Source organism: Schistocerca nitens, chromosome 5 (genome assembly GCF_023898315.1).
Source record: "Schistocerca nitens isolate TAMUIC-IGC-003100 chromosome 5, iqSchNite1.1, whole genome shotgun sequence".
NCBI lineage: Eukaryota > Metazoa > Arthropoda > Insecta > Orthoptera > Acrididae > Schistocerca > Schistocerca nitens.
In genome coordinates, this window is record NC_064618.1 from 870,324,558 (window position 1) to 870,344,197 (window position 19,640).

Below are 19,640 nucleotides of genomic sequence, written 5' to 3' on the forward strand. Positions count from 1 at the left end.
CTAAGCACAGTCGCTCCCAGATGCAGCGACAAATGAACGTCGTCATCAGAGAGGTTCCATACGCCACAGCTGCTGGAACAGTACTCAGGTCAGAGAGCAGTGCCGTTCACCCGCCTCTGTATTCGTCGATTAACAGAGGGGCATCGTTGTGACTCAGATCTGGCAGTGCTCGCATTAGTAGTTAGAAGTGCATACCAAAGTAAGTCAGAACGATACGTAACTGTCCGTCAAGTGTAAACAGCATTATTGTACTCGGCGACAGTGATAAATATACAGGGTGAAGCGAAATTCGCGCACTCGGCCTTCGCAGCGCCTTCTCACATGACAGCGACAAAAAAAATATCTCTCACTACATTTCGTCCAGCGTGTACATCCGGCAGGAAAAGGACATTGAAGAGCGGCAGTCTGGCAACACTGTAACCACATGTATGGTAAGTATCTCTGTTGGCACCCAACACTCGAGCTGTACAGTGTGTGCAGTGCATAGAGTTTTGGGTTAGTGTGCAGGAGGTCGAGGTTTCGGTCCTGGGATTGGGCGGATTTTTTTTTTTTATTTTAGGATTTCATTCTGACATTTCATACTGTAATATACACCGTTTCTTAGGTCACATGTACTCTAAATTTGTCCGCAGCTCGTGGTCTTGCGGTAGCGTTCTCGCTTCTCGCGCACGGGGTCCCTGGTTCGATTTCCGGTGGGGTCAGGGATTTTCCCTGCCTCGAGATGGCTGGGTGTTGTTGTGTCGTCTTCATAATCATAATTCATCCCCATTACGGTCGGAAGAAGGCAACGGCAAACCACCTCCACTAGGACCTTGCCTAGTACGGCGGTGCGGGTCTCCCGCATCGTCCCCTACGCCCTTCGTGGCATGGGACCTCATCATCATTCTAAATTTACAACATTTGTAAAAGCTGAACGTAACAAATACGTGGTTGGACAGATAAGAAATACGCTGGTGAATCAAATGACCTCTCGTAGGACATGACAACTAAAAAACAATATCATTTTCGACATGCTAAAGATGATAACACATTACAATAACACAACGTCTACTTGTCGTTATATTATGGGCGCTCAGATGTCGCACATTAGCAACCAGTGACAATAATAATGTCCATATTAATGACCGCATGACCTCCACAACAGAATACTTTGTCCTCAGAACAACAGATGCTCAAAGCGACATCCACAGAAACAATAGCAGCATGAACATGTACTACAAATTCTTCCACATTTATTCCTTCAGGTGTCCCCTCAGGAAGAAATCCAGGGGATTTAGGTCAGGTGAATGCAGTGGCCATACAACTGGACCTCCACGTCCGAGCCTTTTCACTGGAAATATTATGTCAAAATACCGTCTCACATTAATTCCAGAGTGTGGAGGTGCAGCATCATGTTGGAACCATATCCTCTGCCGAAGATGTAGTGAAACATCTTCCAGCGCATCAGGCAGATACCCTCATGCTGTCAACTGGTCAGGCAACATGTAGGGTCCCAAACATCTGTCGCCCAATATTCCGGCCCAGACGTTGATACCAAAGCGAACTTGATATCCACAGTCACGGGTGGTGTGTGCATTAACCTCACACCAATGGAGGGCATTGTGCATATTGAAGACACCCTAAGGAGTGAATGCTGCTTAATGCAACTATATTATGGTGTTCACGAAGTCATCGTTGGCTTCCTGTTATTGTTGGAACCATTCACAGAATTATGTACTTCTACGCATATGGTCTGCGAGAGATAGTCCGTGCAGTCGCGCTATCCTCTGTGCCCTCGGTGGCTCACATGGATAGAGCGTCCGCCATGTAAGCAGGAGACCCCGGGTTAGAGTCCCTGTAGGGGCACACATTTTCACCTGTCCCCGTTGATTATATCAACGCCCGTCAGCAGCTGAAGGTATTGATATAATTCTAATTTCATTCACAGAATTGCATCCGCTGATGGAGATCTGCACGATGCAGATGTTGTGTGAAAGTATAATGATAGTGGTGCAGCCCATGCTCGTGCAGCATGTTAACGACCGTGCATTGCGAGACACGCAGCTGTCTTGCTTCGCTGAGTGTACTTTGATGAGGTTATTGGTGTATGACCTGCAGAATAGCTCCCTCAGTAGCTGGAGTACGGCGAGTCCGTGGACGACCTCTGTCATGCGATGGTGGAAGGAGAGGACCTCACTCCGAAAGATGCAGGTCCAGATGACGAAACACATTTTTATTTGGATGGCATCGACGAGTATATGTAGCAGCATATTCGTGAGCGGCAACACCAGCCCGTTTATCAGAAGCACCAAGAACCAGGAGCATATCCACATATTTACCGTTTGTGTATGCCACACGTCTGCCAAACTGGTTTAGAGGTTTAGAATGATAAAATTCGATACGCGTACACATGTACATTGGAGTCTGTGACGGGCGCGTTACTCTGCTCGCAACCAGTCCTGTCTGGTGGACAGCGCATACAGTACAAACACGCCGCCAGTCCTGCGCGCTGTTCCACCTAACGCATATTACCCCTCTCACAGATATTGTTCTGCGTGATTCATCCTGACACCGCTAATTGTGAAACGTTCGGTTTTTAATTACACTGTCTCCCTTGTGGTAACAGACATGATGTTTCCACAATCCCATCTATAGAATAATAATAATAATAGTGCATTGAGATACATGCTAAACAGCATGCGCTTATCAGATTCAATGTTGCAATGCATAATTAGTGGGACTATGGTGATAATACATACAAATAGTAACAGAGTTGTGACATTATTCGCAAAGCACGTTGTTAATCCTACTGGTAACGTAAGGCCATCACGAAATGTACTGGACCTGAACGAGGGAAATATAATGATAGTTGGTACTAATCTATGGGACCATTGCACGAGGGTATGAAGAAAACAGATTTTGGATTTAATAGATGGAGTTGTGCGAATAAATTCACGCCCACGACGTGGAAAGGGCTTCTTTCAAAGCTGACCAATCTTCCATTTCTACAATTGTAGTCTGTAAGTGCAAATGTTTTCTAGAGGACCCGTTGCAATCGCTGTTGACGATTAAGATGCCAGATACCGTACCACCTGGACTACATTAAACAAATAAAAAACATATGCCTGAACCCAGAACCGAACCAACGACCTGCTGCATCCTAATCCCAGACTCCTTCCACTACACAAATTGTACAATAGGAAAAACGTGTGCTGACGGAGGTAGTTGCCGTACCAAGTGTTGCCAGATTGCCACTCTTTAACGTCCTTTCTCTGCCGGATGTTCTCGCCAAACGAAATTTTGTGAGAGACATTTTTCTATCGCTGGCACGTGAGGAGCCGCGCTGCGAAGCCCGAGTGCGCGAATTTCGCTTCACCCTGTATACTGCCAATCCAAGTTATGTGTCAGAGATGAAAGTGTTTCACTTAAATTATTACCATTTTACTGTGTTGTACTAACAGCTCGACCTCCTCCTGAAGTAAACCTAGGCTTGCTACGATACGTAATTTCAGGAGTACCCTAAAGGAGTCTTATAAGGCTGTTACTATTTTCATTATATACAGGATGTTTCAGACTCTTTGCACCGAACGTATAGGACTGACAGACTATGACACGGTGAATAGCTTTTGTTAGACACACAATGTTTGCTGATGCTTCCCGGCGACGCTATAGGCGTCCTTTTGTACTGGTATGCCCTTGAGAGGCAGCAGGCTGTGGGCATTCTGCGGTGTGTATATGTCTTGTGCGTTGCCTACAGTCTAGTCATCACTCCGCGTAAAAATGGGTAGGCTCAGGAAAATTAGAGTTGCTGACTCGCTTGTAAAATATCGTTCCCTGCAAGGAGACACTCATTCTTAAAGGCTTTTTTACAAAAAAAAAGAAAAAAGAAAAGATCGCTTTATCCGTCTACTAGGGTAATTAGTGTGAAGAACACCTGATTAGTAGACTCTGCCACTTGGGTGAAATGTTGCCCCCAAAACTGTATGAGCTTGCCCCAAAACTGTATCAACTTGCTCTGCAATTGTATAAACTTGTCCCAAAGCTGTAACAATATGCCACAAAAATGTATCAGCTTGCTTCAAAACTGTATCAATTTTCTTGGGCTCCTCCATGCTACAGCAAAACAACGGATTGGCCTATATTACAGCGATATTGCAACGAAGCGCCCTTCATGTGTCAAACTGCCCAAAAACTGTAACAAATTGCCCATGTTACAGGAAATTTACAACAAACTGGTAGCAATGTACAGCTCATTCCTTATATATACACTCTATTACAAAGTAATACCAGAGAACCCCTAGTGTTGTCGTGAAGTGTCAGTGGACACTTTGCCTCTAACAAAAGGTGATGCCCATGATGTGATCCAACTACTGTTGACGCTTTATGTAGAGACTTTGCAACACTAGCGGGCGCTGAAGACCTTGCTGTCGTGCGCCCAAAAACCCCTCTACTACTACTTTGTAACACTATGCATTAGTCAGCTATTACAAAACATTGGAAATCCCACGAAGCCGTACCCAGATGCAGTTCGTTTCTGTGAGAAGATGGTTGCCATGCCACAGGAATATTCAGAATTGCATGATGACCAGCGGAGCTCGTTGCACAGAGTCGTAGAGGACTTATAAGGTAAATAAAGTAAATTTATTGGCCTGTATTTGAAAAAGTGTCATGATGATCTCTCCCCATCCGGATCTCCGGGAGGGGACTGCCAAGAAGGAGATGACCATCAGAAAAAAGGTTGATTAACCAAAGAAAAGATGGCTTTCTACGAATCGGGAATGTCAGCGGTTTCAACATCGTAGGAGAGCTAGAAAATTGGAAAATGGAAAAGCAGTGGCTAAGTCGAGATGTAGTAAAGGTAAGTGATGTGAAACAGAAAGAATACAAGGATTTCTGCTCAGATGAGTATAGGGTAACACCAACAACAGCAAAATATGTTACAACGGCAACGGTAGCAGCATTCGTCATCAATAGGAAGTTAGGGCAGAGAATAAGTTACTGTGAACAGTGACAGCGTTCTTCTCATCAGAATCGAGAGCAAAACAACACCGACAACAATAGTTCAGGTATACATGCCGACGTCACAAGCAGAGCATGAAGAGGTAGAGAAAGCATATGAGGATATTCAGTGGGTAAAATGGTTCAAATGGCTCTGAGCACTATGGGACTTAACATCTGTGGTCATCAGTCCCCTAGAACTTAGAACTACTTAAACCTAACTAACCTAAAGACATCACACACATCCATGCCCGAGGCAGGATTCGAACCTGCGACCGTAGCAGTCGCGCGGTTCCGGACTGAGCGCCTAGAACCGCTAGACCACCACGGCCGGCTTCAGTGGGTATTTCAGTTCGTACATGGAGATGAAAATCTAACAGCCATGGGCACTGGAATGCGGTGGTAGGGGACGGAATCGAAGAGAGGAATATTGGACAATATGAACTTGGTACTAGAAATAAGAGAGGAGAAGGAGTAACTGAACTCTGCAACAGATTTCAGTGAGCAATAGCGAATCTTCTGTTCAAGAATCACAAGAGGAGGAAGTATGGGGAAAGATTTCAGTTAGATTACATCATAGTCAGGCAGAGATTCCTAAATCAGATACTGGATTGTAAGGCTTACCCAGGAGCAGATATAGACTCAGATTACAATTTGTTAATTATGAAGAGTAGGCTGAAGTTTAAGGGATTAGTCAAGAAGGATCAGTGCACAAAGAAGTGGGATACGGAAGTGCTAAGGAATGAGGAGATACGCTTGAAGTTCTTTCAGGCTATTGACATTGTCATAATGGATCGCTCAGTAGGCAGTACAGTTGAAGAGGAGTAAAGAGCCCTAAAAAGGGCAATCATAGAAGTTGGAAAGAAAAATATAGTTACAAAAAAGGTAATTGTGAAGAAACCATGCGTAATAGAAGAAATACTTCAGATGATTGATGAAAGAAGGAAGTATATAACCGTTCCGGGAAACTCAGGAATACAGAAATAAAAGTCACTTAGGAATGGAATAAATAGGAAGTGCAGGGAAGCTAATGCGAAATGGATACATGAATTGAAAATTAGATGGGCTGATAAGGTAAAGAATGAGCACTTTCTGCGCAGAATCAACGAGGAGAGGAATATACGACAACCACTGACAAGAAGAAGGGACAGGATTGAGGGACATCTGTTAAGACATCAGGGACTGACTTCCACGGTACTAGAGGGAGCTGTAGAGGGTAAAAACTAAAGAGGAAGACAGAGATTGGGACACATTATAGAGGATGCAAGTTGCAATTCCTGCTCTGAGATGAAAAGGTTGGCAGACGAGAGGAATTCGTGTCGGGCCGCATCAAACCAGTCAGAAGACTAGTAAAAAAAAGAAAAAAGTAGTAGTTCCTGCAGTAGTGGGATTTAGAGCTGCACCTTTTTTAGATTGAAGTCAGCTGATAAGTATTCCTGCTTAAGGGAAGTCTCTCTAACAAAGGATCCACTTTTGACAAAGCTTAGGTATCCGAGTAATGAGGGAATCAGTATATTTCATCAAAATATACAAGGTATTAAAGATAAAGTTAGTGAACTGCATATAGATGTTGACTCTGAAATTATTGGTATATCTGAACACTTCTTAAATAAGGAGATAATTCTGAGGCTTTCTTTACCAGGATACAGGTTGGCTGGCAGCTTTTCGAGGAGCTCTTTGCGGTGTGGGGGAGTAGCCATGTATGTGAAAAACGGCATCCCATTTGAGTCAATTGATGTTTCAAAGCACTGCACTGAAAAGTTGTTTGAATGTTGTGCAGGTGTGGTTAAATTTAACGGAGCTAAACTTCTAACTGTTAGATCCCCAGACTCCGATTTCACAACATTTTTGCTAAAGCTAGAGGAGGTTCTTGGTTCACTTTATAGGAAATACAAAAAGTTAGTTATATGTGGTGACTTCAATATTAATTGTATAAGTGACTGTGCAAGGAAGAGGATGCTGGTAGACTTCCTTAATTCATATAATCTTATGCAAACCGTATTCTTTCCAACGAGAGTACAAGGGAACAGTAGAACAACCATAGACAACATTTTTGTTCATTCCTCATTACTAGAAGGGCATTCTGTTAGCAAAGAGGTGAATGGCCTTTCAGATCATGATGCACAAATTTTAACTCTAAAAGATTTTTGTGCTGCAACTCGTGTTAAATATAGTCATCAGCTGTTTAGGAAAGCTAATCCAGTTGCTGTAGAGACCTTTGTAAACCTTATCACGGAACAAGAGTGGCAAGATGTTTATAGCGCTGACACAGTAGACGATAAATATAATGCTTTTCTCAAGACTTTTCTCGTGCTCTTTGAAAGTTGCTTTCCTTTAGAACGTTCAAAACAGTGTACTAGCACAAACAGGCAGCCTGGGTGGCTGACTAGAGGGATAAGAATATCTTGTAGAACAAAGTGGCAATTATATCAAAACGTTAGAAACAGTCAAAATCTAAATGCAGCAACCCATTACAAACAGTATTGTAAGGTGCTTAAAAATGTTATTAGGAAGGCAAAAAGTATGTGGTATGCAGACAGAATAGCTAAGTCTCAGCATAAAATTAAAACCATATGGTCAGTCGTAAAGGAAGTGGCTGGTCTGCAGAGACAGGTCGAGGATATAGAATCAGTGCATAGTGGGAACGTCCGTGTTACTGATAAGTCGCATATATGTACAGTATTTAATAATCACTTTCTGAATATAGCAGGTGAACTAAATAGAAACCTAGTCCCAACAGGGAATCATATAGCGCTCTTAGAAAAAAGTGTTCCGAGACTGTTACCTGAAATGCTCGTCCATGATACTCACAAGAGGGAGATTGAGTTAATAATTAAATCACTAAAGACCAAGAAATCTCATGGATATGACGGGGTATCTAGCAGAATACTGAAGTATTGTTCTATGTATGTTAGCCCAGTACTTAGCCATATCTGTAACTTTTCCTTTAGGAGTGGTCGGTTTCCTGACCGATTAAAGTACTCGGTAGTGAAGCCACTTTATAGAAAGGAAGACATTGATAATGTTGACAATTTTAGACCTATTTCTATGCCATCGGTGTTTGCTAAAGTTGTCGAGAGGGTTGTATATACAAGGTTACTGGAGCATTTAAATTCACATAATTTGCTGTCAAATGTTCAGTTTGGTTTTAGAAATGGTTTAACAACTGAAAATGCTATATTCTGTTTTCTCTGTGAGGTTTTGGGCGGATTAAATAAAAGGTTGCAAACGCTAGTTGTTTTCTTTGATTTAACGAAGGCTTTTGACTGTGTTGACCACAAAATATTACTGCAGAAGTTGGACCATTATGGAGTAAGGGGAGTAGCTTACAATTGGTTCGCCTCTTACTTTAAGAACAGAAAGCAGAAGGTAATTCTCCGCAATATTGAGAGTGGTGGTGATGTTCAGTCCCAATGGGGCACTGTTAAGTGGGGCGTTCCCCAAGGGTCGGTGCTGGGGCCACTGCTGTTTCTTATTTATATAAATGATATGCCTTCTAGTATTACAGGTGATTCAAAAATATTTCTGTTTGCTGATGACACCAGCTTGATAGTGAAGGATGTTGTGTGTAATATTGAAACAGTATCAAATAATGTAGTTCATGAAATAAGTTCGTGGCTCGTGGAAAATAATTTGATGCTAAATCACAGTAAGACTCAGTTTTTACAGTTTCTAACTCACAATTCAACAAGAACCGATATTTTGATCAGACAGAATGGGCATATTATAAGCGAGACGGAACAGTTTAAGTTCCTAGGCGTTCGGATAGATAGTAAGCTGTTGTGGAAAGTCCATGTCCAGGATCTTGTTCAGAAACTAAATGCTGCTTTATTTACCATTAGAACAGTACCTGAAATAAGTGACACTTCAACACGAAAAATAGTCTAATTCGCATATTTTCATACCCTTATGTCGTTTGGTATTATTTTTTGGGGTAATTCTTGTGATTCAAAGAGGGTATTTTTGGCTCAAAAACGGGCTGTTCGAGCTATATGTGGTGTAAGTTCGAGAACCTCTTGTCGACCCCTATTTAATATTCTGGGAATTCTGACATTGCCCTCACAGTATATATTTTCTTCAATGTCGTTTGTTGTTAGCAATATTAGCCTATTCCCAAGAGTTAGCAGCTTTCACTCAGTTAATACTACGCAGAAATCCAATCTGCATGTGGAATGCACTTCCTTGACTCTTGTGCAGAAAGGAGTGCAGTATTCTGTTGCATCCATTTTCAATAAGCTACCACAAGAACTCAAAAATCTTAGCAGTAGCCCGAACTCTTTTAAGTCTAAACTGAAGAGTTTCCTCATGGCTCACTCCTTCTATTCTGTCGAGGAGCTCCTGGAAGAGCTAAAAAATTAAGCAAATTGCAGTGTTACATTCTTGATTTTCTTTATTTAAACTTACGACTTGTCACCTGAATATGCTTGTTTTTGTATTTCATTTTATCTGCTTCTAATATCGTGTTATAATTTCATGTATCGACTGGTTCCACGACCATGGAGACTTCTCCTTAATTTGGTCCCACGGAACAATAAATAAATAAAATAAAAAGAGAGAGAGGAAGACGAAGACATCAATTCACTTTTTAATTCCGCTTTTGGCGATCAACGACTGGAGAAATTGAAAACTGTAAAACATCTTTGAGTAACAGTCCAGAGCGTCCACATCGAAAAGATTGTATAAAGAGCAAATGCCAGACTGAGAATCGCTGGAGGAATCTTAACCAAAGGTACTTCGTCCACGATATAAGTAGCTAAAAACAGACTCGTTGCGTCTATTCTTGAACACAGCTTATCCGTCTGGGAGCATTTAGAAGTTGAATTAATAGAACAGATAGAGAATATCCAGGAAAGAGCGGTACGACTCGTCACAGGATCGATTAGTAAGTGTGAGAGCGTTACAGAGACGATGAAAAACTTGGGTGGCACGCCCCACAAGAGAGGCCTCGACGAGACAGAGAAATCAGAGGCCGTGCGCAGTTTCGACAGCGGAACTTCTTGGGCATCGTTCGCGAATGCACCAGGGACGGAGGCAAACGTTGGTGGCACTAGATGTACGTCCGCCACAAGCCGTCAGGTGGTGCGCGCAGTACCGATACAGAGGCAGGACAACATCCAGTTACGCAAAGCTCCCAACCATTTTCCCTCGGTGACAAGACACGGCAACAATATTTAAACTGTCCACGGGTGTACTTACAGAGGCTTCAGCCCAATCCGTACAACGAACTAAACACCGCGCATTACACCTTCTGAATCCTCTTAGACAAAACCGTCAAGGGAACGAAGATGCGTACAGGAAAAGTTGTCCGACACTGTTGGGAAACTTGAGCTCTCCCAATAGTGCTTAACTTCAACCACTTGAGTAACACGTAGTTTATTGTTCCTAAGTCGCTGTCGAAACGGGTTACGAAGTGACGCAATCTCTTGTTTGCTTCTAACGCAGGTAATGTGCTGCGTGTATTCATCGTTAAAATAATCAGTATATTTCTGCTCTGAAGCGCATATGTTGCCTCATCCGTACGTGCCGGTTTCTGTCGCGGAATGAAAACTATTGCTTCAGCATGTTCTGTACTCATTAAACTACTTCTTTAAATTTACTTAAAAACACCTGAAAATGTTGTCAATAAGCACCTTTCCTATACCTGAGGCCCGTGTCTGCACGAAAGGTATTTTGGTTGTGTGCCGCACCCTATCTAGCGACTTTTGTGATTTCTTCTGCACATCTATATCCCATTGGAACTATGTTTTATTATTCTTTATAGTCCATTACTTTCTTGTCATTAACATTTTCGAGCACATTCAAATCTTTCATTTCACTTTTCACTACTACGTCGGTAACACTAGGTTCTTTGAGTATGTAGATACTGTGACCATTACAGGTGTTATATCAGAAATAGAAATCTTAAAGGAATTTGTATTTAGATTCTCTGGCGGTTGCGCACCTCCGTATAGTGTAGGTACTAACGTACGCAGCTACTCTGGGGCTGAGCGGTGAGGTACTCAATTCGAATTATGACGTCAAAAAAAATGTCGATTGGGGAGGAGGGGGGGGGGGGGTGGAGTGCGGGAGCGGAGAGATACGTAACGACGTAACAGTTCTAACATCAAACATCAGACTTTTTCCCCATTGCCGTGGATTACATGCCAGATCTCTTTGGCGGTGATCCGTCGATGGGATAGAGACGTTCAGCTCTGCAATCCCTGGGTGCTATTCGAGCAGAGAGAAACTGTGCCCCTGCCGGATTCACCTGCTGCAGTGTTTCATCTGTGTCACCATCATCACGAACACAAAATTACACTGAGCACGAGCTCAACGTATTATTCACAGTTAACACCTTTGACACGCAAGCTGCCCAAGTGACGTCAACTAGAAATACTTTAACGGCTCCCTGAACCAAATGAGTAAGTAAAGAAAGAAACGTAGTTACGACGTGTGTCACATCCTTCCTTCCTCTCGACGGCACTGCAGTCCCTTACAGACCTCGCATACGGAAGCTGTCTCCCTGTTCACGATCGACCTTGACCAGCGCGCTACTGGCGAGACGCTGTTTGGCAGAGTCATCCCTCAAGAGGGATTAGTGTGTGCTTTACGACACGCAGTTGTGCACTCCGTAATGGTCTGTTTCCATTAGCAAAGCAGTCTGACGCCATACTGTGAAGCTCGATATCCTACTCCTTCTAGCAAGAGCACTGATAATGTTGGCTGAATGCTCTGGCTTGGACACAAGATTGCCATATGAACAGTTCCCATCCGATTAGCTGACTCTACGAAGGCAAATAGACCTTGAACGTAATAAAGGCCATCTTCTAGCAAGAGTTTTCATGTCAAAGTCATGACTTAGACTGTTAATTACAAAAGAAACAATATATTAAATACAACACAAGTGTTGATACCTATAAGCCGTTAACGTAAAATTCTGGAGTTAAACCCTGTTAATTATTTAATATTATTACAATTGAATTTCATAGGTAAGGTGAACTGTTGTTATTGTTGTGGTCTTCAGTCCTGACACTGGTTTGATGCAGCTCTCCATGCTACTCTATCCTGTGCAAGCTTCTTCATCTCCCAGTACCTACTACAACCTACATCCTCCTCAACCTGCTTCGTGTATTCATCTCTTGGTCTCCCTCTACGATTTTTACCCTCCACGCTGCCCTCCAATACTAAACAGGTGATCCCTTGATGCCTCAGAACATGTCCTACTAATCGATCCCTTCTTCTAGTCAAGTTGTGCCACAAACTTCTCTTCTCCCCAATCCTATTCAATACCTCCTCATTAGTAATGTGATCTACCCATCTAATCTTCAGCATTCTTCTGTAGCACCACATTTCGAAAGCTTCTATTCTCTTCTTGTCCAAACTAGTTATCGTCCACTTTTCACTCCCACACGTGGCTACACTCCATACAAATACTTTCAGAAACGACTTACTGACACTTAAATCTATACTCGATGTTAACAAATTTCTCTTCTTCAGAAACGCTTTCCTTGCAATTGCCAGTCTACATTTTATATCCTCTCTACTTCGACCATCATCAGTTACTTTGCTCCCCAAGTAGCAAAACTCCTTTACTACTTTAAGTGTCTCATTTCCTAATCTAATTCCCTCAGCATCACCCGACTTAATTCGACTACATTCCATTATCTTTGTTTTGCTTTTGTTGATGTTCATCTTATACCCTCCTTTCAAGACGCTATCCATTCCGTTCAACTGCTCTTCCAAGTCCTTTGCTGTCTCTGACAGAATTACAATGTCATCGGCGAACCTCAAAGTTTACATTTCTTCTCCATGGATTTTAATACCTACTCCTAATTTTTCTTTTGTTTCCTTTACTGTTTGTTCAATATACAGATTGAATAACATCGGGGAGAGGCTACAACCCTGTCTCACTCCATTCCCAACCACTGCTTCCCTTTCATGTCCCTCGAATCTTATAACTGCCATCTGGTTTCTGTACAAATTGTAAATAGCCTTTCGCTCCCTGTATTTTTCCCCTGCCACCTTTAGAATTTGAAAGAGAGTATTCCAGGCAACATTGTCAAAAGCTTTCTCTAAGTCTACAAATGCTAGAAACGTAGGTTTGCCTTTCCTTAATCTTTCTTCTAAGATAAGTCGTAAGGTCAGTATTGCCTCACGTGTTCCAGTATTCCTACGGAATCCAAACTGATCTTCCCCGAGGTCGGCTTCTACTAGTTTTTCCATTCGTGTTAGTATTTTGCAGCTGTGGCTTATTAAACTGATTGTTCGGTAATTTTCACATCTGTCAACACCTGCTTTCTTGGGATTGGAATTATTATATTCTTCTTGAAGTCTGAGGGTATTTCGCCTATTTCATACATCTTCCTCATCAGATGATACAGTTTTGTCAGGACTGGCTCTCCCAAGGCCGTCAGTAGTTCCAATGGAATGTTGTCTACTCCGGGGGCCTTGTTTCGACTCAGGTCTTTCAGTGCTCTGTCAAACTCTTCACGCAGTATCGTATCTCCCATTTCATCTTCATCTACATCCTCTTCCATTTCCATAATATTGTCCTCAAGTACATCGCCCTTGTATAGACCCTCTATATACTCCTTCCACCTTTCTGTTTCCCTTCTTTGCTTAGAACTGGGTTTCCATCTGAGCTCTTGATGTTCATACAAGTAGTTCTCTTATCTCCAAAGGTCTCTTTAATTTTCCTGTAGGCAGTATCTATCTTACCCCTAGTGAGATAAGTCTCTACATCCTTACATTTGTCCTCTAGCCATCCCTGCTTAGCCATTAAGCACTTCCTGTCGATCTCATTTTTGAGACGTTTGTATTCCTTTTTGCCTGCTTCATTTACTGCATTTTTATATTTTCTCCTTTCATCAATTAAATTCAATATTTCTTTTCTTACCCAAGGATTTCTACTAGCCCTCGTCTTTTTACCTACTTGATCCTCTGCTGCCTTCACTACTCCATCCCTCAAAGCTACCCATTCTTCTTCTACTGTATTTCTTTCCCCATTCCTGTCAATTGTTCCCTTATGCTCTCCCTGAAACTCTGTGCAACCTCTGGTTCTTTCAGTTTATCCAGGTCCCATCTCCTTAAGTTCCCACCTTTTTGCAGTTTCTTCAGTTTTAATCTACAGGTCATAACCAATAGATTGTGGTCAGAGTCCACATCTGCCACTGGAAATGTCTTACAATTTAAAACCTGGTTCCTAAATATCTGTCCTACCATTATATAATCTATCTGATACCTTTTAGTATCTCCAGGGTTCTTCCATTTATACAACAACAACAAGGTGAACTATTAAATATTTAAACAAAAAATTGCGGTGTCAAGGAAACCATGCTATTAACGAAAAAGCGAATTATCAAAAACAAAAAAGAAATGACAGACGGCCAGTGAATGCACACGGCACGATCGACTCCAACTATTTACAATGAAAGGAACAGAATGCCGCTGAGGGTATTACAACAATGGAAGTGATACGAACCTGACTAAAAAATTATTTCATTTTTAGTATACTTTATCGGAAAAAATCAAAAAATAACAGAATTGTTTTAATGTTATTCGAAAGTTTGTGAAAAAGAGTATAACGAAGTTAGGCTTGTTTTTGTTGTTGTCAGTCAACCATACCACAAAAGGGCGGTAACGTGCTCAGTAAGGAGGAGGTATCGTGTCGAAATCTAAATGGTAATGTCATTCATAGTGTTATTTGTGTAGATTGGTAATGAACCAATGTGACTGGGAAATAATCAATTGCAAAATTGGCTACACTGTTAGCTCATGTTTTGTTCACTCTGTGAATTTTACGCGTAAGTACCAATCTGAATTGTGTTGTTTTAATTTAAGAATACGGTAAACAAATGTGCAATTCCGTTTGATTAAGCAAAAGTCCAGTTGTAAAGTATACCTTAATCTGCTTCTGTTTAGACTAATTGAAAATCACGTTTGTGTTTCTGGAATTTGTGGGGTGAATAGAAACAGTAACTCTCAGCGTTTCTTCAGAAAGAGGCCAAGAATTTTATGCAGATGAAAACCCATATGGTACTGGTCTCAACCCAGGAGATTATGCTGTGATTAAACTATGTGGAAAAAGTTCAAAAATGGCTCAAATGGCTCTGAGCACTATGGGACTCATCTGCTGTGGTTATCAGTCCCCTAGAACTTAGAACTACTTAAACCTAACTAACCTAAGGACATCACACACATCGTAAAAGGCGAAGAGTAATTTATTAGTGAAAGTGATATTTTTCGAAAGCTCTGGAGGTACGACTTGTAGATTCAACATCATTTTCAAATGTGATGCCTGTGATTTAACTACATTAACCAACAAAACAATTTCATCAGTTTAATGTTACAATAAAATAATTAGAGGTATAACAATTTGTATTCGGAGAACAGAATAAAAACCACAAATGATGTAATGTTTCTAGTTTTTGTATTGAATAAAGCTATTTTTGGACTAGATAAATTTCGTTTCTTATTCTCCTAGATCTTGACATGTCCCTATTCACCCCAAAGGCCAATAAGCAGAAAAAGTAATAAGATGAACAGTGCTGTTTCTATTGAACCGATCTGTGGGGTGGATAGAAACACGAAGTTTTTATTTTTTATGTTATAAAAGCATGAGCTAGGTGCCGAATCTAATTATAAGTGTTAAGTTGGTCACAAGACCATTAATCCATACATATTATAAACATGGATGGATGTGCAAGTGTGTGTGTGTGTGTGTGTGTGTGTGTGTATGTGTGTCCCACATCTCCTCGTAAACTACTAGACCGACTTCAACCGAACTTTGTGCACATGTCCCTTAATGTCTGAGAACAATTGCTATCGGGGTAAAAATCACCTATCTACCACACAATTCAGGAGCAATGATGTCATAAACAATGACATGCGTGAGAAACTGCCACATCATGTATGACGTTTAAATTTACTCTTTCTGTGCTGCTAACTCTGCTCGCGATAAATTTCGCAGATGGTTTTCACATACGCTGCTAAAGGCACCTACAAAATGATAACATGGCACCACAGGTAGTTCAGGAAGTAAGACGTCATAAACACTTAGATGCGTAAAAAATGTGAGTGTGTGCATGACGTTTAACTTTATTACTGCTTTGCTACCCTCTTCGCAACATATTTGCAGACATTATCAAAATATGCCGGTGAATGTACCTACACAAATCCATCGTTGTGCGACACATACTTCAAGAGATATGACGTCATAAACACTGATATGCGTGAAAAAATGCCGCATCGTTCATGACGTTTTAATTCATTTATTCTTCACTACTCAGACACACCTACAGTGGAGTCAAGGAAATCCCTGACAACTGGCAGCGCTTTTGACAGTTTTCAACCGCAAAGGGCAAACGGTAGCACGCGAGAATCACTAGCTACAGGGCTACGAAGAGATGTTGCCATAAACACGTTTACAAAATCGCACTGTAGACGTGGGAAGAAGCTGCGCCCAGCTCACAGAAACCGTGCGAGATACTACACTACAAACAAAGTTCAGTTTTTGTTTTCGATTCTAATAGAAAATTGGCGAAATGAGTAGGTGGGCAATGCCAGGATTGTCAGCTAGTCCCATGTAATTCTGATTGTCGTATTTGTTTTTAAAATGGTTAATTCTTTCTTTTGAAGTTGAAAACCGTTTCTAATCACGACATTTCGCGGTACTCGTACGACTTGTGTGTCTTGAGGTCGAAATATGTGACAAAAAATATTTTGATTCTGTTATAATATACTGTCACTCCGGTCAGTTTTCGCTATTAAATATGGTGCACTCAGTCTAATGACGAGTCTCAAGAACCGTCATGACACAACTGCGTACACACACGTCCTATGACATATCCAGTCGTTGTTTAGGTATCCAGAATGTCGTGTTGAGTTTCACACTTGGTTTGTACTACTGACCACTTGCCATGTCCTCTGCAAACCTGGGGACAGCGTACGGTCGACTACTGCGCACCCCCCCCCCCCCCACACACACACACACAGGGAGAGAGATACTAGTGGAGAGGATGTGCCTGACTCACCGTAGAGTTGGCGGGCAGAGACCTCGGCGAGAGCGGCCATCACCAGCAGCAGCAGCTGTGGGCGGCCGGCCATCGCGCGCGGTGCGGCAGCGTGGCCTAGGCTAGAGCAGAGACTAGTCTGGGCTAGACTAGGCGACGGCGGGACGTCCCCAGACGTCGTGGTCACGCCGGGCAGGACCTCTATCGTGGCCCGGGCGGAGCGCAGCAAGTAGCCACCAGCAGCAGCAGCCAGCAGCAGGCAGCCACACACAAGGAGCGGCGAGTACTGCACTGGCGGGCGCTGGCCGCGGCGCGCCTTTATACGCAGCGCGCAGCCGCTGGCCGCTGCCGCCGCTCCTCGCCGGACAATGCTCGGCCGCCTCTCTCCCTTCCCGCGTTCGGACGGACCTTGTACGAAACGCACTGCTGCCAGAAACTTAGACGAAAGCAACCTTCACAGTACGTGACACTGACAAGTAACATAGCTCGACAATACGTGGACCATACACAGAAACAACTCCTACAGCGAGCCAGGGGCGGATTAATGAAGTTTTGTCGGTGGTGGTGCTTGCCTGGAAGAGAAAGAAGACCCAGGGATCCTCTCCTTGAAAGATAAAGGAAAAAAGCTGTGTTGGTACCTAAGGGGGATAGGAGGTCAAACGGGCCGACTTGGAGCAGCAGAGGCGCCACACGACATTTTATTTTCTACTGTCTACACTTTTACAAATAAATTCATAAAACTTTGTCAGTATGACCAGGAAGGATTCAGGATTCACACTCATAGCAGTGGAAGTGCAAAAACATAACAAAATAATTTTTTTTTAGATATGAAATTTCATCATTTTTTTCACTTACTGTTAGCTGGATTTGTTCCTATAGGTAGATTTTTCTTCACAAGTAAGAGACATTCTTTGATGAATTTTGCACAGCATACAAACCATGCTTATAGGTGTATGAAACTCTAGAATTTTCCAAATCTATTAAAAACTGTGGTAAAAAGTGAGATAATTAACTACAAAATTTGATTTTTTTCTCTAAACATAAAGTTTAAAACGTAACAGCTCATTCACTTTTTCATAAATTAAATAGATTCTAGAGTTTCAGACACCTGTAAGTATGGTTTCTATGCTGTGCAAAATTCATCGAACAGTCTCACTTACTTATCAAGAAAAGTGTACCTATAGCAACCAATGCAGCCAATAATAAGAGAAAAAATGATGAAATTTCGCATGTAAAAAAAAATTATTTTGTTAACTTTCTGAACTTCCACTGCTACGAGTGTGAACGCTGAATCCTTCCTGGTCATGATGACAAAGTTTTGTGAATTTACTTGTAAAAGTAAAATGTCCTGTGGTGCCTCTCCTGCTCCAAGTAGGCCCGTTTGACGTCCTACCCCCCCCCCCCCCCCTTAAAAATGTCAAAGAATTGCACAAATGTTTTAATTTAGGGAAAAAAGTTTTAAATTTCTTGAAATGTGTATCATACACAACCTCTTCCTGAGTAACTTCTTTTACATAACTGTTAACACACACCAACAAGGCCATAAGGCTTTTGTTAACACAGACTTGATAAGCAAATTAAAAGCGAATAAATTAAAATTAGAATAAAATACTTTTAAAACTATAGTTCTTAATTTGTTGACAATTATATTTTATATATAATTTTGAAAATTATAATCGTAAAGTGTGCTGCTGTGGCAGATCGGGAAGCCATCCTAATATTCGGCGTCCAGAATTCGAACATAAAGCTTGGCTTATTCGTGAAATGAGATAACTATTCGTATTACAGGTCTGAGTTGCGATCTCTCAAATAGAATTTCAGTTTTAATATTAATGTAGCTTTGCTTGACTTTTATGGTGATTTTCTGTTTAGTGATTTTTGCAGAGCCTCGACGGAATAATGGCTCTCGCAATTAAAACAATTAAAATGGTTTTTTATGTACCTTACAGTCACCGGATGAGGAAACATCAGATTTCGATATATAAAAGATACAGGTTGCTGGTCTAGAACAACACAGATTATAACATGAGACCGTTAATAAAATGTTAGTTAACGGCCATTATCCTTCGTCGATTATCTTCGCGCTGGTTGCTGCGAAATATTACTACACAAATACAATTTGTTTACGACGCAAGCAATTGGTTCGGTGTACTGTCATTTTACGTAAAACACCGGCACTTTTGATGACTTGCTTTATCAACTAAATAACTGTACAGCTTCTGGTAGATTACGCTAAGATGTTCCTCTCCAAACTCTAACAGACAGAACAGAAGAAGAATAATTGAAAGTTTTTGTCTCTTGTTTTAGAAATATAAATTATCTGAGATATTATCTCTTACACCTGTCACATGTATATAAGTTAACTTTTTGCCGCTTCGCAGCATATTTATTCCATACAGAATTTTTCTTTTCCCTTCGAGGGTCTATTACAAACAGGAGGGAGAGCACAAGCGACTGGTACAGGCAGCACATTCTCTCGCGGGCGCACAAAGGTGTCCAGGGGAGTACTGAATTAAATGACTACATCGCGTGCTTACTTTGACGCAGATTACAAAAATTAGCGTTTGATTTTAATTTAGTTTTTACCCTGTTAAGGGGCGATCGCCCCCTCCCCTGCTTTAATGTGCCCTTGCAGTTAACTAGAGAAGCTAACTGAGAGGAGCCCGCAGTAAC

The 19,640-nt window shown here is 41.7% G+C and overlaps 1 protein-coding gene across 1 annotated transcript in view; it reads right to left on the minus strand.

The window, feature by feature from the left end:
- Positions 1–19,640, minus strand: part of LOC126260783 (serine protease snake-like) — a 179,477-nt gene that overhangs the window by 151,479 nt on the left and 8,358 nt on the right. The window contains exon 2 of the mRNA XM_049958120.1: positions 16,989–17,403. Coding sequence (XP_049814077.1) covers positions 16,989–17,403 — 415 coding nt within the window. The remainder of the gene's footprint in view (positions 1–16,988; positions 17,404–19,640) is intronic.